General features: G+C 42.1%; 2 protein-coding genes across 7 annotated transcripts in view; both read left to right on the top strand.

Moving 5' to 3' along the window:
* LOC129363375 (myosin-10) overlaps positions 1-7,091 on the top strand; it is a 58,315-nt gene extending 51,224 nt beyond the window's left edge. For all 6 annotated transcript variants that reach the window (XM_055035458.1, XM_055035456.1, XM_055035455.1 and 3 more), the window contains 6 exons: positions 62-150; positions 991-1,114; positions 1,242-1,450; positions 1,524-1,632; positions 1,734-1,906; positions 2,909-7,091. In XM_055035458.1, coding sequence (XP_054891433.1) covers positions 62-150; positions 991-1,114; positions 1,242-1,450; positions 1,524-1,632; positions 1,734-1,906; positions 2,909-3,062 — 858 coding nt within the window. In that variant the 3' untranslated portion in view covers positions 3,063-7,091. The remainder of the gene's footprint in view (positions 1-61; positions 151-990; positions 1,115-1,241; positions 1,451-1,523; positions 1,633-1,733; positions 1,907-2,908) is intronic.
* Positions 7,092-14,295: 7,204 nt separating this feature from the next.
* LOC129363415 (pleckstrin homology domain-containing family F member 1-like) lies at positions 14,296-15,539 on the top strand. Its single transcript, XM_055035537.1, has 2 exons — positions 14,296-14,576; positions 14,660-15,539. The coding sequence occupies exons 1-2, from the start codon at positions 14,333-14,335 to the stop codon at positions 15,115-15,117; spliced, it is 702 nt and encodes a 233-aa protein (XP_054891512.1). The 5' UTR covers positions 14,296-14,332; the 3' UTR covers positions 15,118-15,539.
* Positions 15,540-19,842: the final 4,303 nt, after the last annotated feature.

Below are 19,842 nucleotides of genomic sequence, written 5' to 3'. Positions count from 1 at the left end.
TTCGATTTGTCCTTTGTGCGACAGAAGCAAAGTGCTGCAGCATCTCTCGTCTCGTTTTCAGGATCTGGCTGCATCTGAGAGGGGGCGGCGTCACGCCGAGCAAGAACGAGACGAGCTGCAGGACGAAATCTCCAACAGCACCTCCGGGAAGTAAGAGAACGCCTGGCAAAATAAAATTCGACAAAATGATTGTGATTATTGACGTTTTTAGTGACGGTAATTATCCAAACGAATTTCACTGTTGGGAGGTGAAATCCACATTTGCCACTGCAACTAGTTTCTAGTTGAAACCAGACCAAAATAAGAGAAAACTTAATCAAAAGTAAGCTTTCAGCAAGATAAATATGCTTGCTCTCAGTCAATAATTGTTGAATTAATCAGTTCTAGTTCCACTGGCAGATTTTCTCACTGATAAAAAGACATTTTTCTTGTTTTAAGTGAAAAAAATCTGCCAGAGAAATATTTTTAAAAATAAGAATTTTGATTTGTCTTTTTAAAATTATTTGTTTAGTTGCCTCTTATTTTTAATATATACATATAGACTGACTTACATAAAATAAAATCAGAAGACAGAAAGTTGCTCTTTCATTTAATTTTATGTTATTTTCCATTTAGTTTTTATTTCCTATATATGCATGTCTGGTCCTTCCTGATAAAGCTGATAAGATAACAGACAAATACTTAAAAATAAAAACATTTTATTAAAATAAAAGGAATAAGCTCATTTATTTCTGTCTAATTTTTAATATTGTATAAAAAACACCTAAATAAAAAAATCTGTAGAATATGCCATTTTTAAAATACGATTAAGCGATTCATCAGCCAGATCAGCTGTTAGCTGCTATCGCTAACTTCTGTAGCGATAGCAGAAGTTAGCGACTGACCATTTCTTTCATGGTCAATCATAGAAACATTTCAGTTCAAAGTGGTGATTTAGAAATGCAATGGAAATCAGAGGCTTCGTGACGTGGCGTCCTGTGTGACTCTCAGAGCCGCCCTGATGGATGAGAAGAGGCGGCTGGAGGCCCGGATCGCCCAGCTGGAGGAGGAGCTGGAGGAGGAGCAGGGCAACATGGAGCTGCTCAACGACCGCTTCAGGAAAACAAACATGCAGGTGCTCCTTACATCACATCAAATGTGTAAGAACGCTTCATTTTCCCCAGCACGCCCTGCTTCTTACCTCCTTTTTTTTGTTTTTCGTTTTTTTTCCTGCTCTGTGTCCGGGTCCTCTTCCCGTTCAGGTGGACACCCTGACCACGGAGCTGAGCGCGGAGCGCAGCACGGCGCAGAAGAGCGAAAACGCCCGGCAGCAGTTGGAGCGCCAGAACAAGGACCTGCGTGCCAAACTGAGCGAGCTGGAGGGTTCGGTGAAAAACAGGTTCAAGGCCTCCATCACCGCTCTGGAGGCCAAGATAGCACAGCTGGAGGAGCAGCTGGAGCAGGAAGCCAGGTGGGCGACCGCTGGAGCTCCGCCTTTCCTTTCCTGATCTGTCCAGCTAACAGAAGGCTGTGCTTCACTCAAGGGAGCGGGCGGCGGCCAACAAGATCGTCAGAAGGACGGAGAAGAAGCTGAAAGAAGTCTGCATGCAGGTGGAGGACGAACGTCGCCACGGTGATCAATTTAAAGAGCAAGTATGTCTGCCTCTGACGGCGACGCCGAAGCGATTCGTCGCGGTTTCCGGCCGCCGCCGCCGCCGTCTCACTCGTTTGTTCTTCCACTTCCCCGAGTGAAGCTGGAGAAGGCCAACTCCCGCATGAAGCAGCTGAAGCGGCAGCTGGAGGAGGCGGAGGAGGAGGCCACCCGGGCCAACGCCTCGCGCAGGAAGCTGCAGAGAGAGCTGGACGACGCCACAGAGGCCAGCGAGGGCCTCAGCAGAGAGGTTCACACCCTGAAGAACCGACTCAGGTGCAGAATCTGTTTGTGTCTGCAGAGCTTCGTGTTTAGAGATGATTCTGCCTGCATTGGTGCAAAATGTGCAGCCAGGACAACTTTTCTACAGAGAAACCTTCGATTTTATCCTGGAGTCTGAAACCCAGTTATGTAATTGAAAAACAGTCACTTGATACTCCCAGGGGCCCAACGCAGTCTGGAAAGGTCTGGACACGTATGGAAAAATAGAAAGTTGAGAATGTAAAATAATTATACATTGCAGACTTTATGTCTCCATGATAATCTGAATTTCAAAAATCTTTTTTTTTTTACATTATTGACTTTTGGTTTTCACACACCAGGTTCTTGTCCAACTCATTAATCGTTTCGATTTTTGACACACCCACCACAAATATTTAAAGGATCATTCCGCAGTTTTATTTTGGGTCAAAATTGGTTTATTTTCTCTTTGTATTTTGTAGCTACAGTATTAGATCACAAATGAAGCTCAGAGAAGAAGAAAGCAAAGGAGGATCATAAGGCGGTGCACAGATGTTACTTTAGGGTTATTTTTTTGAGGGTTTGAGTTTCCATGTGAAACAGAATTACGTTCCTGTTGGTTTTAGAGGAAGTTTGAAACACAGAGATATTTAACATTTAAAGAGACATGAGTCCCAAAGGTGCACCAACCACATACAAAAAACATTAGCAGCCGCAATACGTCAACCTGAAAAAGTTGCTCCTTCTTTCTCCGTACATCAATTGATTGATCTAAAATCTAATACAGTTTAGATTCATGGAAAATATGACATGCAGACAAATTTAAACTCAAATGAGGGAGTTGGGACTCTGAAAATCACAGTTTGAAGCTCTTAGTTGACTCTGACTCAAAGTAGTTCGGAGTAAATCATCAATCAGTTTCTGCCGTAATTTTCTCCCATGATAAAAACAGTGAAAAAGAAGAAGTAGGGTAATATATTAACCTTTTTTTTTTTTATCCTTCTGCCTTCATGTGATCACCTCCTCCTCCTCCCACAGACGCGGCGGCCCCATCACCTTCTCCACCAGCCGCTCTGGCCGCCGCGCGCTGCAGGTGGAGGGAACCTCCCTGGACCTCGTGTCGGACGACGAGCTGGAAAACAAGATCACCGACAACAACGCCAACGAGACCCCGGCCCCCCAGCAGGAGTAGATGCGTACATATCACTAAACCCGCAACAATCGCTCAGACTTTAACGCCGCCGACTGGGAACCCGCCGATTCCTTCATCTCTTCCGTTTTACTGAATTTGTTTCTTTTTTTAAAAGTTATTTGCCTAATTATTTCCCAGGTAATTTTAGTCAGAAGCCCTTATCAGATTAACTTTTAGTAGACACCAGCAGCTGGACCCTCAACAGTCCTCCTTCAGCAAGGCATTACCTGTGTTTAGTTACAGAGCTGAAGGCAGAAGTTTAGAAATAGGAAAACTCAACTTTTGTTCATAGAGTTGGTGATAAATGTCTGCTGGTCCAGCGGTTAGCTGCTCAATAATTATGCCAACAGCAGCGGAAAATGATCAAATCAGAAAGGAGCCGTTTGTGTCCAAGCGTATGAGCAAAGGTATTCGGAAAACACTTTTTTCCACATTCTGTCAAATTAATACCGCAAACTTCTGCGTATTTTGTTGGGATTTTATGTGATTGCAGCACAAAGAGTGTTGTTGAAGGGAGCTGATTTATCGCTCCTGGCTCAGAGGTTGCTAGATTTACTTTGCTGCAGTTGCAGCTTTTGGTCTTTTAGGTTCGTCTCTACCGGCTCTGTGAGTGTTTTCCTGTTCTTTAAGCTTTGAGAATGTCTGGATTTGCTTAGTCTAAAGTTGGGACTGGAACAGTTTAACATGCTTTGATCTGAAATCTGCGGCTCCAGAGAAACATGTGGCTCTCGCAAAACCAGCACGGAAATGTTTTTGATTCTGGATTCACCAAGAAATGGAGAGTTTGTCCATAAGTTCATATGCAAAATCTGCTTTTAGTACCTGCGACCAGGTTTCAACAGCAACTAGCGTCAAACTGTTACAAACATTTTCAATGTCTTTTTCTTTTATTTTAGTTCTAAACTCTGAAAATTTAAAAATATATATATATTTTAAATTTGGTTTCATAGCAAAACATTTTATGTGGAACATGTTTAGAAATTGTTTTATCTTGTAAACCAGCTCTTTAAATTTGAAAGGTTTCTGACTCCCTCAATTGGAGCTGAAGAAAACAATCTGTACAGCATGATGCTGCCACCACCGTGTCTCACCATCGTTACGTTGCATTCTGGGCTGTCAGATTAAAAGGGGATGTAAAATTTACATTTTTATTTCTCAATTGGAAAAACATGTTTTCTTCCAGTTCACCAATATCTTTTACTCCGTCATATAAAATCCCAATAAAATCAGTTTTGTGGTTTGAAGGTGAGAAAATGTGATGTAAACCTTTGTGAGGCGGAAACAAACGCCACCATGAGTTTCTTTTTCTTTGTCACCGCTTAACGTCTTGTGCATTAGTTGAATTCTCAGCTGAGTTGTGATTGAACGACGGGGATCGCTCGCTTCCACACGGATGTTGAACTGTGATTGTGTGCTGCCTCAGTGCTTCAGCTCGTTGCTCCTTCAGTGTCGCCTCAGACCTGTTCAGCTTCAGCGCTAAAAACTGCAACTACGCCTGTGTTGTCGTTCTTCTTCTTCTGTGCCTTTTTCATATTCCTGAAGCTGCACATCCATTTGTACCACAAATATAGTACATATATTGAGCCATGTATAATGTCATGAAGGTATTTTCTTAAAAAATATCATAAATTTGCATATTTAATGAAATATTAGTTGCAACCCAGTGAATGTCTTCCTTCGGTGTTGGATGTTATGGATGATAAGTCAGCGGTGTGGGAATCTCTGTCGGTGAGTGCTCTGACTTTTCTTATCGACAGCTTTTGTACTTTGAGTTCTTGAGAAATGAAGACAATCCAATAGATATCAGCTGTATTTATTTCTCTGCTATGATTTACAACACAGACGACATTCGTAGTCCGAGCTGCTCAGTTAGCGCATTGATCCGCTGGTGGGAGGAGTACCTGGAGAGAACCAATGCATCCACAGAGAGAACATGCAAACTCAGACCAGGATTTGATGTTTCTCTATGATTTTTGTATTTTTTATTTTTTTGGTCTTTTAGTTGTGCCTAAAATTTTCTCTGGTCTTCCCGATGAAAATGTTCTTGGGACGCCGCTGGATTCGAACGCAGCGTCTTGTTGCTGCAAGGCAACATGGCTACCAACTGTTCAATAGGAAAAGAAATCTGTGAACATATGCCATCTGAACTGGAGTTTAAATCACCATATTAAATGGGTAAATATTAGTTGTCTGAGCTCAAGTGGATCCTTTCTGTGTTTGGCTGGTAGCAGGACGAACCAGGAAGTAAAAATAAGTTAGAGAGAGCACACTTCACTAACACAAAGCCTTATTTGAAATTTAGAAATTATTAGTTTACGTTTACTTATTAATCATGTTGCACCTCTAGTTTTTCTTAGATTTAGGGGTGCAATAAGTTTTCCGTCATTGCAAGCTTCCAATGTTTGACATCTTATTTTAAAAAACTAGGGAGACATTTTTAACTCAAAATGTTTTCTGGAGGCATTATCATCTTCATCACTGAATTGAATTCACAGTCAGTTTTCCAGAACACACTTCAAGGATTTGCATTTAAGCAACCGGTGGCATTGCTGTTTTTAAATTGTTTTCAAATGTCACAAATAGATACACTGACTTATTTTCATACTTTTAGTGCAGAGTGCAGTGTGTGAGCTTGACCCATTCAAAAAGTGAGGGTTTAACGTAAACGTCGCAGGGCTCAGTGGTGGTTGTAAACTTCCTGGTTTCTGGACAAATGGTTTGAAATGACGGGACGCAGTGGGACATGCCTCGTCTCGTCTCATCCTTACTGTGGCAGGCGGCTACTATCTTCATCACCAGCAGCAGCAAAAGCCTCCGTGGGCTCGGTGGATTAGAAGGATGCAGACATTCTTCAACATGAAGCCCCCTCTGTAAGGTAGAGGAGCAACTCTTCAATGAAATCCATGCATGTCACAGTGAACCTCATCCACCACACGTATCTCAGCTCTTTCCAAGAAACTCTGATTAATCACAATTACAAAGAGGAATGTGCAGCTGTTTTTTCTTTAATAAATAGTTATTTGAAATAATGTGAAAAGTGACTGTAACACCCCACCTTGTCCAAAAGATGGCGCTATTTTCTTGTATCAGGATCAACTGAAATCTCCCGAGTCATTATAAATTACCTCAAACTATCAGCAATCCTTTTAAAGCAAGTCTGTAAATGCATCATCGTAGATCAGACTGATTGCATTTATTTTTTGCGCTTTGAACTTGATTAAAATGTTAATTTTCTGAAAAACAATTTCAACAATAGTCTTTGTTGTCTCAGTCTGCTGCAGCCAGAGGTTGAAAAAAAAGTCTAAAACTGAACTTTGTCAAAATCTTTTTTTATTTGAGGTTCACATTGTGGAACATTTTGTGGACAAACATTGTTGAGATCTCTTTCCCATCGTCGTCCTCAGCTGCTTTCGTCATGGAAGGTGAATCTGTGTTTATTTAGTTGTGTCGTTATAATTGGTATTAGTGGTGTTCACAATGTTATGCTTGTTCACATTTCCTCTACACTTTCAGCTCCTTACTCCCTTGACCCTCAAGAGGAACCGACTAATTTCAGGCTGCAAGTTTTAAATAAAACAAAAAAAAAATCCATCCTGCCTGGTTTAGTAAAGCTTCAAAAAATCAAATGGATAAAAATGGATCATCTCAAGCAAAACCTTACTCAGGGGAAATTGACCTTCTGTTCGTTTGTGTTCAAGTTCTTGATGCTAAGCTACATGTTTGGTCCAGTCAGCTCGACTCTGGACCAAATGAACTGAATTTGTTTTTGTTACGTCCCTATTTAGGTCTATTTTGTGTTTTATATGTTTTTCCTCATATGGCAGAAATCAGAAGTAATTCAAGCTTGAAAAAGACGGTATTGCGTCCAACTTCAGTAAAGTTAGAAACAATCAGGATAGTAGAGATGATATGAAAAGTGAACAGAACAGTGAGAACACTTTTAATTTTAAATCTATTTAGAACTATTATATATAACTATTGTTTTTGTTTGTTTTTTTAAGCTGAAGACAATAAAACTAGTATAAACAGCGTCTGAATTATTTTTGGTTCATGAAATGGAGCTGTTGCGTAACACAAGACAGACTGGTTTGTCTTTTCTGATCAGGTTTTGTTGTTTTCTGCACTTTGGTGCCAAAGCCCTGCAGGTTCCTGGAGGACGACGCCTGGGAGGCATTTTCAGATTGTTGCAATGACGATAAACCAGTTTCGCCCGTCTTTGTTTAGTGTTTCTGGCGTGAACCCAGGAAAGCCTCAGTTGGAGGGAGTTTTTCCACAAAACAACAACAAAAAACCTACAGGAGAAGATTTTAAATTTTAATACTATTATTGTGAAATGGATCAGAAATGTTAAAGTTTTCTGGACTTTTTTGCATTATTTTTATTATTTGGACCAATTCTCAAAACTATTGCATAAAACCAGTTTTGGTTATATGATTTGTTTTGGCTATCATATATCTGAAATGTTTCACTTTGATTTTGATTTTTTTTAAGTCGACAGCCATGAGCTGTGGGCCGGTTAGCTTTGTACCTCAACTCTTTGCTTTGCTAAAGTATTTATTTACCTTTTATACATGTTTATGATATATATAGCATGCATATCTCAGTGGATAAAGTTGTGCATCGTTTTATGAGAAGCGGTTAGAGAACACAAAGGAACACAGGAAGCGAGATGTAGAGAAGTTGAATAACATCTCAGGGAGTTGATTTCAGTGAACGAAAGCAGTACCAAGACATGGTACTGCCACACACACAAACTGGGTCAGTCAGAGAAACTCTTAAGAAACTTGCTGATGGGGGTTTTTCAGAAGCAGTCCGTAACCCATGCAGCAAGTTTCTCCGAAGGAATTTTAATCAGGTGTTTTTACTGGCAGGAGACAAAAAAAAAAAAAAAAAACCCTGCAGGCTTGGAAAGTAGCCAGGAAAACCCAGAGCAGGATCTGGGTCTCTGCCTTCACCTTACGATCAAAAAACCTCCCTGAAGCTCTTCACATGTGAGCATCAAAACTGTTATCCAAACAACACCAGGTATGTAAAGGGCTATTGCGTCTGATCCAGATAAACGGTATGGGCCTTGGAACAACAATGAACCTATTTCTGTCATCTCTCTCATCTTCACAGCTTCGCCAAGGCTAAAAATAAATCTGTTAACAGGAATCGAACCCCGCCCCGCTGGTGGCACTTTACCTCCGACCATCCGGACCTTTTCAGCAGGCGCTCTCTCTGTTACTGCAAAATCAAACACATGCTGGCATCCGGGGCCCGCTCTTCAAAATGGGAAGGCGATGTTGAAACATTAAAACATCTGGAGCATCTTTTTTTTTTTTTTTACATATTTACACATTTTAAAACAAATTCAAACCTGAGAACCTATGCAAAAAGAAGGGTGGACAATAAGTTGTCTCAATAGTTATCGTGATAAATGATTGGGTTTTTTTAGACCATTTTCAAGGACTGTATTGAAAAATAAATACATTTTTGTACATAACTCTTCATGCTGCACCTGGAAGAAATTGTAAATATTCAACATTAAACAATCACAAACAATAAATAAAACAGAAAAAAAAAACACACAGCTGGTGACGTAAATAAGATGCATCATGAAGTCTGATAACAAAACTTCCCCTCAGAAAATAATCATCAACTCATGTTCATTTAACACGCGACTAATTGCTTATTGTGACCTTATAGTTTCCAACCTAATGACAAAACTGATCTAGACAAAAAAGGTGGGCCTTTTAGTGACGTTCAGCTGTAGACGTTCAATGAAATGACTGGAAAAAACTGTTACAACATTTATTTGTGAATAGAGGAATCGAGGAATATTTATATTTTACGCATCTATGTTTAAACCCATTTCAGGTACGTTTTTCCCCCTCCTCAGACATTTCACCTTCACATCAGACCTGGTCGGTCTGCTATTGTTCCGGTTTCTGTCTGAAAGCTGGTAAAAGTTTTGTAGTTTTCCGGATTTGACTCTCACAGATGCCGCAAAACATGCATCAATCGGTGCGTTACGAAATAAGATCCCGGTGCTGATTAACCCAATTACACGCCAGGAAAGCACCAGTCGGTCCAGTTTGCCTTCCAAGGCCGAAACGAACTGAGGGAAAAAAAAAAACCCACAGTAATGTAATTCATGTAATACACTTTCGACTGTGGGACCCAAAGCAGTGCACTGTGAGCACAGCGCACTGCAAAAGCACAAAATCTCACCGAGCATTTTGTCTCTGGTTTCTGATGTAAATATCTTAGCTTGAAAAAAAATAAAAAAATAAAAAAAATACTGACTTACAAACAACTTTTCAGCAAGATACAAGAGTTTGTTTTAAGTCAGTGATTCATTAAAGTGGTAGAAATGAATCACAAGGCAAAATGAAGGAATCATTTACATAAAACAAACTCCTGCCTCTTACTGAAAAGTTTCTTGTGAGTTAGTCTTATTTGAAGATATTTGCACCAGAAACTAGACCAAAAATACACGGTTTGTGTGTTTTTTTTTTTTTTTGTTTTTTGCAGTGTGTTCGTTTAATGGCCCGCTCAAGGTCGCCTATCCTCTTCAGGTAGAAAGATCCGCCTGATCCTATCTGATCGTGGTAAAAGGCCTCTCTGTGTTTTTCTTGGCTCTCTTCTGAGCTTCTCCTGTTTCCAGCCCTGCTATCTTTAGACTCTTATCAGATTTAAAAAACAGATGAGCAACTGTTGACAGGAATCAAGCCACGTCCAGCCGCTCATCATCAAGTTGCCTTGTTGGAATGGGTCTGAATCACGGCATGAAACAAAACACAGGATATGACAGACGGACAGAGACGGCTTTGCTTTAGCTCCTTTACAGAAACACCAGCGTCATTTCCGACCCATCCTTCTTATTAACTTAGGTAAATTAATTTGCTTAATTAAGTCAGTCAATTAACTTTAAGAACTAACAGGACCCACTATTATTGTTGTCTCAGTTGCATAATTTAAATATGTTGGAAACACCACAGCTGTGGTGAGGAGAGAACGGGGAGCGTCCCACCATTTCCTTCAAGAGATGGAACGCGGAATAAGCGTTAAACAAATCAATGCTTTGTCAGAAAATATACTTCTAAAGGTCCAGACCACACATGCAAAACTATTCACACATCACATCACAGTGTGTGAGGGAAGCAAAAGACAGCTACAGGAGAAAGGTGGAGCAGAAGCTGAGAGAGAACAACATGAGGGAGGTCTGGGAAGGTGTGAGGACCATCACTGGCCTCAACACAAAGACCAGAGTCGTTGAGGGAACAATGGAGAGGGCAAACGAACTGAACAACTTCTTCAACAGGTTCAACCAGTCTGTGCCCCCCCAACCCCCTCTCTCACTGCAGCCACCTCTGCTCCTTACCACACACCTCCCCACAGACAACAAAACACTGACAACCCCCCCACACACCTCAGCACAACCTCCACCCCACATCACCACAGACCAGGTCAGAGAACAGCTGAGGAAACTCAAGCCAGGAAAGCAGCAGGGCCGGACCAGGTGTGTCCAAGGCTGCTGAAGACCTGCGCTGCTGAACTGGGAGAGCCACTACAGCGGATCTTCAACCTCAGCCTGCAGCTAAGGGAAGTGCCCACCCTCTGGAAGACATCCTGCATCGTCCCAGTGCCCAAGAAGAACAGGCCCAGCGAGCTGAATGACTTTCGGCCCGTGGCACTCACTTCACACCTGATGAAGACGTTGGAGCGGCTCTTCCTCGGCCTCCTCAGACCTCAGGTGGAACACGCTCAGGACCTCCTGCAATTCGCCTACCAGGCAGATGTTGGTGTGGAGGATGCCATCCTCTACCTGCTGCACCGGGCCCACTCCCACCTGGTAAGGGCAGTGGCACAGTGAGGATCCTTTTCTTGGACTTCTCCAGTGCCTTTAATACAATCCAGCCCCTTCTGCTCCAGGACAAACTAAATAGCATGGGAGTGGACCAGCACCTGGTCACCTGGATCCATAGTTACCTCACCAACAGGCCGCAGTATGTCAGGCTAAAGGACACCGTGTCTGACACTGTGGTCAGCAGCACAGGAGCCCCTCAGGGCACAGTGCTGGCCCCTCTTCTCTTCACCCTGTACTCCTCTGACTTCCACTACAACTCGGAGCTGTGTCACATACAGAAGTATGCTGATGACACAGCCATAGTCGGATGTATCAGGGACGACGGAGAGGAGGAATATCGCTGTCTGGTGAGGGACTTTGCTCTCTGGTGCCACACAAACCACCTGGAACTCAACACCTCTAAGACGAAGGAGCTGGTTATAGACTTTGGGAGGTCCAGACCAATGCCGAGACCAGTCGTACTAGAGGGAACGGAGGTTGAGGTCGTGGACTCCTACAAGTACCTCGGGCTGTGGCTGGACAGTAAACTGGATTGGTCAAAACACACCAGCCACCTGTACGGGAAGGTGCAGAGCAGGATGTACTTCCTGAGGAGACTGTGGTCCTTTAACATCTGCAGCAAACTGCTGTGGATGTTCTACCAGTCAGTGATCGCCAGTGTCCTCTTCTACACCGTGGTGTGCTGGGGAGGCAGCACATCCAAGAAGGACACGTCCAGACTGGACAAACTGATCAGGCGTGCCGGCTCTGTGGTCGGCATGAAGCTGGACTCTCTGGTGACGGTGGCAGAGGCGAGGACACTGAACAAACTGCTGGACATCATGGACGATAGCAGCCACCCTCTACACGCCGTCATCAGCAGCCAGAGGAGCCTGTTCAGTGACAGACTGCTGCTTCCCAAGTGCCGGACCAAATAGATTCAAGAACTCCTTTGTCCCCGACGCCTTCAGACTGTACAACTCCTCACTGGGGGGTCGGAGGTGACACAGGACAGAGGGAAGAAGGAGTAGTTTTTCTACAAATGTGAACTCCATATTTATCAGGCCAAACCATACAGTGCAATACCATATCACTGGTCAATCTATCCACCAAATTGCTATAATTTCCTTTGTGTTGTATTTATATTCTTTGTTTTGTATTTAATTTGTATTTTTTTGTATTTTGTGTATGCTTACTGTGTGCCACATTTTTGCCTGTGAGCTGCTGGTAACTATAATTTCCTGAGGGAGTCTTCCCAAGGGATCAATAAAGTCAAGTCTAAGTCTCTAAGTCTAACCCAAAAGCAGCTGCCACTATGGTTTCTAGACACATTCACTGCATAAGACTCCACTGCTGAAGAAAGGACACAGTGGAGCTTATTTGATAAGAGAAAGACAATGAAGGTACTGAAGTGGCCGAGTCAGTCAGTCTGATGATCACTGGGATCTGATCTGAGATCTGTTGAAGCGACTGAAGTTCAGAGTGCATGAAATCCCACTTTATTGCATAAAAAGTCCCAAATAGTTTCCATTCCTGGAGTTTTATAACTTGTTCAGTCTGAATCAAATGATCCAGCTGTTATCAGCTGATCCAGGTATGTTGGAGAAAAAGTTGGACTCCATCAAACTTTTTCCCAAAACTTTTCTATGACTTGAAAAAAGTCATGCTAGCTCACCCGCGTTAGCTTATGGCTGGTAAACCCGTTTCCCAAGCAACAGACAAAATAAAACATGCAAACATGAACTTTTAGAACGTTTTGGTTGTTTTTTTCTTGCTTTGATTCACAATTCAATAATTATTACATTCATTTAGCAGAAATGTTTCCTCACTCCTTTTAGTTGTAGATGAGTTTTTTTAGGGGGTTTTGTTGTTCTTGTTTTTTATGTATTTTTACTTTTGACTTTTTCCTCTCATTTTCTGTCCACTTTGAAAATGGTCACAGTTAGTGGTTCGTCACAACATGGAGACAAATTGACATTGTTTTAAACTGGGTGTAAATCATGAAGCCACCAGTCAGGTGATTATTTGAGTTTCACATTTCAGCCACAAGGCAGTTCAAAATGGCTCAAACACCATAAAAACACAAAACAGCCACCAATCATGAAACAAACAAACTTTACAGTTTGTCAAACTCCATCAAACTTTGGAGCAGTGACAAATAACTTTGTCTTTTTCCTGGATATCCATTTTCAGGTCTTCTCATTTCTAGTATAGTGGGGGAAGGATTTACAGGTTTTAGTTAAGAACCGGGAAGGTAACTCGCCACATAAACCCTTCCTGGTTCTTGTAGAATGTGATTCCAGGAACATTTCATCTCATTTCCACAGCCTTTTCTTTTTCCCTTCCACTTGTCAGGTTTCCTCGTTTCAGTAAAGGCAGACTGTGTAATCAAAATGTGTGTAAAAGAAGCAAAAGTGCAAAGAAAGCCTGGAGAAGAGTTGATTAAGATCCTTAAAATCCTAGGAATGTCAGCAGATTGTTCTTCCACTGGCTCCAGATCTTCAAGCTCAGAGTCAATCTGCAGTTTTGACTTTGATAACTGAAAAGATGAAACAGAAAATCAGTCGCTTCACGTTGACCTTTCTGACCTCTGGCAGATTCACAAGGAAATTCATTTTTAATTTACCCAGAAAGTTTGTTTCCAAACACAACAAGCATTTGAAAGAAATGCATCATTAAAAACCGACATGTTATAAATAACAATCAGAGGAAAAATGATTAACGTTACAATCATACATGAACAAAACCCTTATTGTTGCTGAGCAGCTTGTTGCATATTTCCAACTTTATCTCTGTTGATTAGCTCCAAAATTTTGAGGAAGGCCCCTTTACCATCATCCTCATCATTTGATCTATGGATTAGATTAAAATCTGGACTTTGACTGGGCCACCAACGTATGCTAGTATGGTCTCCAGTCAATAGAAACATGTTACAATTCAAAGTTTTCATAAATATTCATTAGAAAAGTTGCATTTGGATTCAGCCCTTTATTAAGGAAGCAATTTTTATCTTTTGAAAAGTTGTAAACACATATCCAGGTAAGGCAAAGTGTTTTCACATCTTTAGCAACACGATGCTGCGTTTTTTTTTGTTTGATGGGACTAAAATACACCAGATTTGAATAAATACACCAGACTTTAGTAAATCTGGTTTATTTAACCATCAGATGAAACCAATTAAATTCCATAATAAGCAAGATTAAGATTTTTTACTGACGTTTTATGAAATGCAACAGAAATTAAGAATACTGAAGCCGCCCTCCACCTTTCTGTTGTTTTTGTGGCTGCATAACTTCCTTTCCCATTGGCTCCACCTGCAAAAATTCCCCTGATGTCACCAGGAAGGAAGCGAGGCCTTTTATAGGCTCTCCTCTCTGCCTGGTGGCCACTCAACAACCAAACTGCTCTTGCTGCTGCAACAGACCAAAACATTAACATCATGGATTTACTAGTTTCTGAATATCAGAATCGCCAAAGGATCAAGAAAATTGAGAACTCCTTCCATCCATCAGCGCCGCAGCTTTTCACACCAGGTCGATTTCTGACAGGAGAGGGGCCCCTGATGAAGCAGGGCCGTAAGAAGAGGGAGGAGAAAATGTTCTTCCTCTTCAACGACATCCTGGTGTACAGCAGCATCATCATGACCAACCGCTGGTACAAGAACCCCAAGATCATCCCGTTAAGTAAGTCACACACATCAATTCAAGAGTAAAATTAGACAGCAGCCGAACTGGGTTAAGATGGTACGATCATTGTGTCATTTCAGAGGACATCAAGCTGGACGACATGGAGGACTCTGACGATGTGCAGCACCAGTGGCTGATCTGCACGCCTCGTAAGTCCTTTTACGTGTCGGCCTCCTCCGGCGAGGAGAAGAAAGCCTGGATGCAGCACATCAAGGTCTGCCAGCAGACCCTGCTGCAGGAGCCGGGCCCCCAAACAGAGACAACCTACGCCAGATCCTGGATCCCCGACCGAGCCGCTCAGAAGTGCATGCGCTGCCTCGCCACGTTCACCGGCATCAACCGGCGACATCACTGCAGGAAGTGCGGCTTCGTGGTGTGCAACACGTGCTCCAAGGGCCGGACCCTCATCCAACACATCCACCCCAACAAACCGCTGAGGATCTGCAAAGTCTGCAACAAAACGGACGATGACAAGACCTCCCGCCTGAGAGGAGGCAGCTCCGGCTTGTGGGACGAAACATGCAGCGATGAAGAGTGAACACTGACCAATCCTCCCCTAGTGACCACATTGTAGGATAAGATTCGCCTAAACTCCTCTGGAGAAAATGTAGCCATTAAACGGTACGGAGTTGATGTTCAGGTGAGGGAGAGGAAGGACACGTTTCAGCCGCCACCAGAGTTCAACATGAATGTGTTGATAAGACCTGCTGGCCTGGAGGACAGCAACGCAACCGCGACAGAGAGTTGGACTGTTGATGACAATAAAGAAGCTGCTGTAGACGACAGAAAGTCATGAAGTATTTGAAAAGTAAATAATGAAAATATTGTAATAAATACATAATTTTATCATTGTGCTCAAACTGTAGTGTCTTGTATACATGTGGACATTATGTTGTTTTAACTGCTTGTCGAACCGCTGCTGCGACTTTATTAATACAAATAAATGTTAAGTAAATGTAAGGAGCTTTCATTCAGTCCAGCTTTTGTTTATTTTTATTTTTGTCTTTAAATGATTAATTCTACTGCATCAGATTCAATCATGCACATGGACAGATTTAGCCTTAAATTTATTTGGCTAACATTTGGCTAAACTGTTAATGTTGGTGAAAACACGAGACTCCGACTCGAATCTGATGAGCAGGTTCTGCCCAGCAGCAGAGAAAAAGTCTATAAATGGCGGTGAAAATATGCAAAAAGCTGCTAGGCAACAAAAACACTTCAGAAAACAGCACTTCCTTCATCACATTTGAAGGAAATGCTCTTGCAATGTTTCGTTATCTAACGATGATAAAAGATAATGAAACATTATTTGTTGGTATCAAACTTCCTGCTGCCAGAGGAAAGAAAGACTGGTTTTAATCAGTGCGTGAACTGACTGTGATTGTTAATTTATTTTTTTTCTTGTCCACAATTGTTATTCTGTTTCTTCTTTCAGTCAAGAAAATCAAATCACAAAGTTCTCTTTAAAACAGACATATTTTCAAATGTACCTTTCTGACATCAGCATCGGCCATTGTTGCTGTCCGTCGCCAGTTTTGCTAACTTCAGTAGTCATAGTCCTATTCTGTATTTCACAAGACTGTGTCAGTCCTCGCCCAGCCATGCTGTTTTACACATAACAGTTTGTACAAGTGAACAAACTGACTTAGTGCAAACAAGCAACTTAGTTAGCGCCCATGTGCGCCAGGAGTTACACGGAATCTCATAATTACTATGAGATTCATCACAAGTAGTAACTTACCTTTGAAAAAACACTGGAGAACAGAAACTTTCCGAGAACAGGAAAGAAACAAACTATTTGGACTGTTTCTGAGCTGTAAGTCATCTGACCGTTTTGATTGTGTCTCTTTTGTGTTGGCAGACCACCTACTAAAATTCTGGTCTAGTTTCATCTCATTAGTGAAAACTCACATCAAGGGAAAAATAACACCACATCATGGCACAATGCGGTCAGAAAAGTATCACTGTCCAGACAACCGCCAGGCCCAGACTCCTCCATCAGATCGCCAGATGGAGAAACGTGATTCATCACTTAGTTGCTGTCGTTCACAAAAAAAACTTCCATTTACTTATTATAATACATCTGACGGTCGGCTGGAATAGTTAGGAGTGAGAAACTTTCGTTTGTCACGGTTCGGTGCTGGAGTTCACTGAGAGCGACTCGTTCTTTCACAAATGTTTATAACAACGGTCTGCAGGCTCAAGTGCTCAGTGGACCATTTGACTCTGATCATTTGGATGGGTTATGTGGTGCATTTGTCGAAGTTCTACAGGTTTGGCTTTTTTTCCAGAAGACTCATTAGCCATTTTTAGGCACCTTCCATGGGAGGTAGAAGGGGCTGCATCCAAATACAAACTTTTCCAATTTGAATTTGTAAAAGGAATAGATTTCAACCTTGACTGCGCCTTCAGTTTTGAAGACACTGTTGCAACATTCCCTTCATTGCACCGAAGTCATGCAGACATTCTGGGAATGCAGTAAGGAGCGATCTGATGCCGGGAATCAGAATAGATCAGCAGCAGAAGCATTTGCATCTGGCGAATTAAAAATCGAAAAGAAAGCATGATGTAAACAAGATGGAAGTTGACTGATGCAGTAGGATTACCGATAGGATTACCTTTGATAAAAAAAATAACAGAAACCCTTTACATTTACTGCACATGAATGCAATCTGTTTATCCTAATTTTAACAGTGCAATAATGTCGTAAACATATGGATTTAACACAATATTCATTTCCACCTGCAGTCCCAGAAAAAAAACTGCACAATCGAGTGTTGCATGCTAAGTGTCTTATCTCTGCACGTTTACAAAACTTCAAAAGATGACAAAAGATGAAAATTGCTTTTTTTCAAACATCTGTTTTATGTAAAAAAAAAAAAAAAAGCTTTGTATGTCAAGCATTTTTCTAAACTTTCCAACCTCCTTGTTTCAATCTACATTAAAAACAAAACAGCCAAAAACAATCATAAAATAAATCAAATAAAAACATCTTAAAATTCCAGGAGCGTCTTGAGCATCACGGATTCTTGTTCTGGTTCCAGTTCTTATTACGCACCAAGGCAACTATGCTGCAAGCCTCTTCTTGGAAGTGTAACATGCAAAAAGAATCTTTACTTTTCTGTTTGAATGACAAAAGGAAAGATTTATGATCTGCCTTACGGTTAAATCCAGAATCATTCGTACCTTTGCAGATTTAGACGGAAAACTGTTTCAGTTTATCCAGGAAGTTTGTCTTCAGCAGATATTGGAACCCTAACCTAACCCTAACCCTAACCAGCTTGCGGTGCAGACGGTATACTGTGCACTGTGACACATCAAAAATGGACTTTTAGATGAAATGGAGCCCTTTCTCGGTGTCTGGAAGGGGCTCTGGGTCTGGGTCTGGCTCGACAAGTCAGCTGAGTCCTGGCTCTGGGTGGAGCCTGTCTGACTGGAAGGAACCTGTGGCAAACATTTAGGATTATGTTAGAATGACCCTAGATGACTGCTTCAAGTCTGCCATTTTGAGTAATGGATTGTTAAAGACTGACCTTAACTTCCTTTGCAGGCTCCTCGTGTCCACTCCATTAGAGAAGTCTCCTCCTTGAGGCTGGATCCTGGGGCATCAGGGTCAGTGGCCAGCTGAAATTGTTTCCGCAGCTCAGAGAGCTGGTCAGCATTCTGATGCATGGCATAAAATTTTTCAGCTGTTGTAACATTATGGCACATGCTCCTGCTCACTTTTTCCCTGGTCTGAGGCGACAAGACATTTCTGGCCTTGAAAAACAAAAGAAATTGTTAAACACTTTGTTTTTAATTTGACATTTTCACACACAAAAAAAAAAAGATATAATTACTTACATAGGTAGCAATGGAGGTACGGATGTCCATGAAGGTGGGAGACCCGGAAATCCCCATCTCCAACCAGGCAGACTGCAGATGTTGCTGCAGGTTCGTCACCTTCTGCTGGTTTTCATTAAAGAAAACCAGCTCAGATGATGGGTTGAAGGTCTTCCTGATGGACAACCACTGCTCAAGCCAGCCAAACTCCTCAATTGTCAGGAACAGCTGTGCAGGCCCAAAGACCTTGTTGGTTTTGTGTTCCTTGACCTGTAGTGCCAAATGAGAGGGTATGTTGCCTGCCATTCAGGATCATTCCTAAATAATCCTATGTGGCAGACATGAAGCAACATCATTAAACTTACATTGATGACAAAGCCATCGTGGCCAACTTCGGCTTCTGCTCTGGCCTCCTCCACTTCCCCAACACACATGTTGGTCAGAACTCCAGTGCGATGTCCGTACAGGCTGGCACAGTATGCACCAAAGTACCCGTAGAACTTTCGCCTAAGGTTCGGACAGGGCGTCTTGTGGAGGGCATCTACAAAGACATAAATTAAAACTCGGGTAAGTCACTAAATAAGTGCCTGCCATTTTTGATCATTCACATATGATCATAGATAGAAAGTACTAGTTTGCAATTTAGGGTCATTAGCATATGGCCAGCCAGTACTTGCCATTTAGGGACAGTTATGAATGATCCTAAATGGCAAGTATTCAGGTAAGTAATTGAATGTAGTGAACAATTTTAAATAAGTCTTACCAAGCAGCGTGGGGATCATTTGCCGTGCCTTCTCCTGGCAGGCCCTGAGATCCTCCTTTGGAATTATGTTTACCACCTTCCTCTGCTTGACCTGTATCTGGCGGAGGACTACGCGCCTCGCCAGTCTCCGCAGATCAGAGGAAATAGCCCTCAGCGCGGCCACCATGGACTTCCTGGACACGCGCGACGTCGACGGCGGCGTTTCGCTGAAGAAGTTGAGGAACTCCAACACATTTACTTGATATAGCTTAATGGTCGTGATGGCCTTTTGGAGCCCATACAGATGTTCTGGCCACCTGCTCAGAAATAAATGTTATAACTTAAACATGAACACATACATTAAGTAACATGCATTAGAGAGATACTTACTCGTGAATCCTCCTGGTGTTCTCCAAGAACGTCCAGTTTGCAAGTACTGACCTCCCCTCAGTCATGAACTTGAAGAACATCATTACCCGGCCCACCTTTGACTTTTGATTCTCAATGTGTTTAAGGGTTCCCATGGATCCCTTCAGATGTACCCAGTATTGTTCCATGTACTGAACTGAAGAAAAAAAGGTTTCAAGAATAGAAGTAGAAAAATGTGGCAAGCAGTCACATTACTTACGGATGGATGATGGGAAGTCCTTGTAAGCATCGAGAACCGACAGTAAAGGGGAAGTCTTGGAGGGTGTTGGT

This window comes from Poeciliopsis prolifica, unplaced genomic scaffold, assembly GCF_027474105.1.
Source record: "Poeciliopsis prolifica strain line A6 unplaced genomic scaffold, Auburn_PproV2 SCAFFOLD010, whole genome shotgun sequence".
Taxonomy (NCBI): Eukaryota; Metazoa; Chordata; class Actinopteri; order Cyprinodontiformes; family Poeciliidae; genus Poeciliopsis; species Poeciliopsis prolifica.
The sequence above is the reverse complement of the archived record's forward strand: the minus strand, read 5'-3'. Positions and strand labels throughout refer to the sequence as shown.

Coding starts and splice junctions, on each gene's coding strand:
- LOC129363415 (XM_055035537.1), top strand. CDS start 14,333: ATGGATTTACTAGTTTCTGAATATCAGAATCGCCAAAGGATCAAGAAA. Junction 14,577..14,659: donor CCCCAAGATCATCCCGTTAA/GTAAGTCACACA, acceptor GTGTCATTTCAG/AGGACATCAAGCTGGACGAC.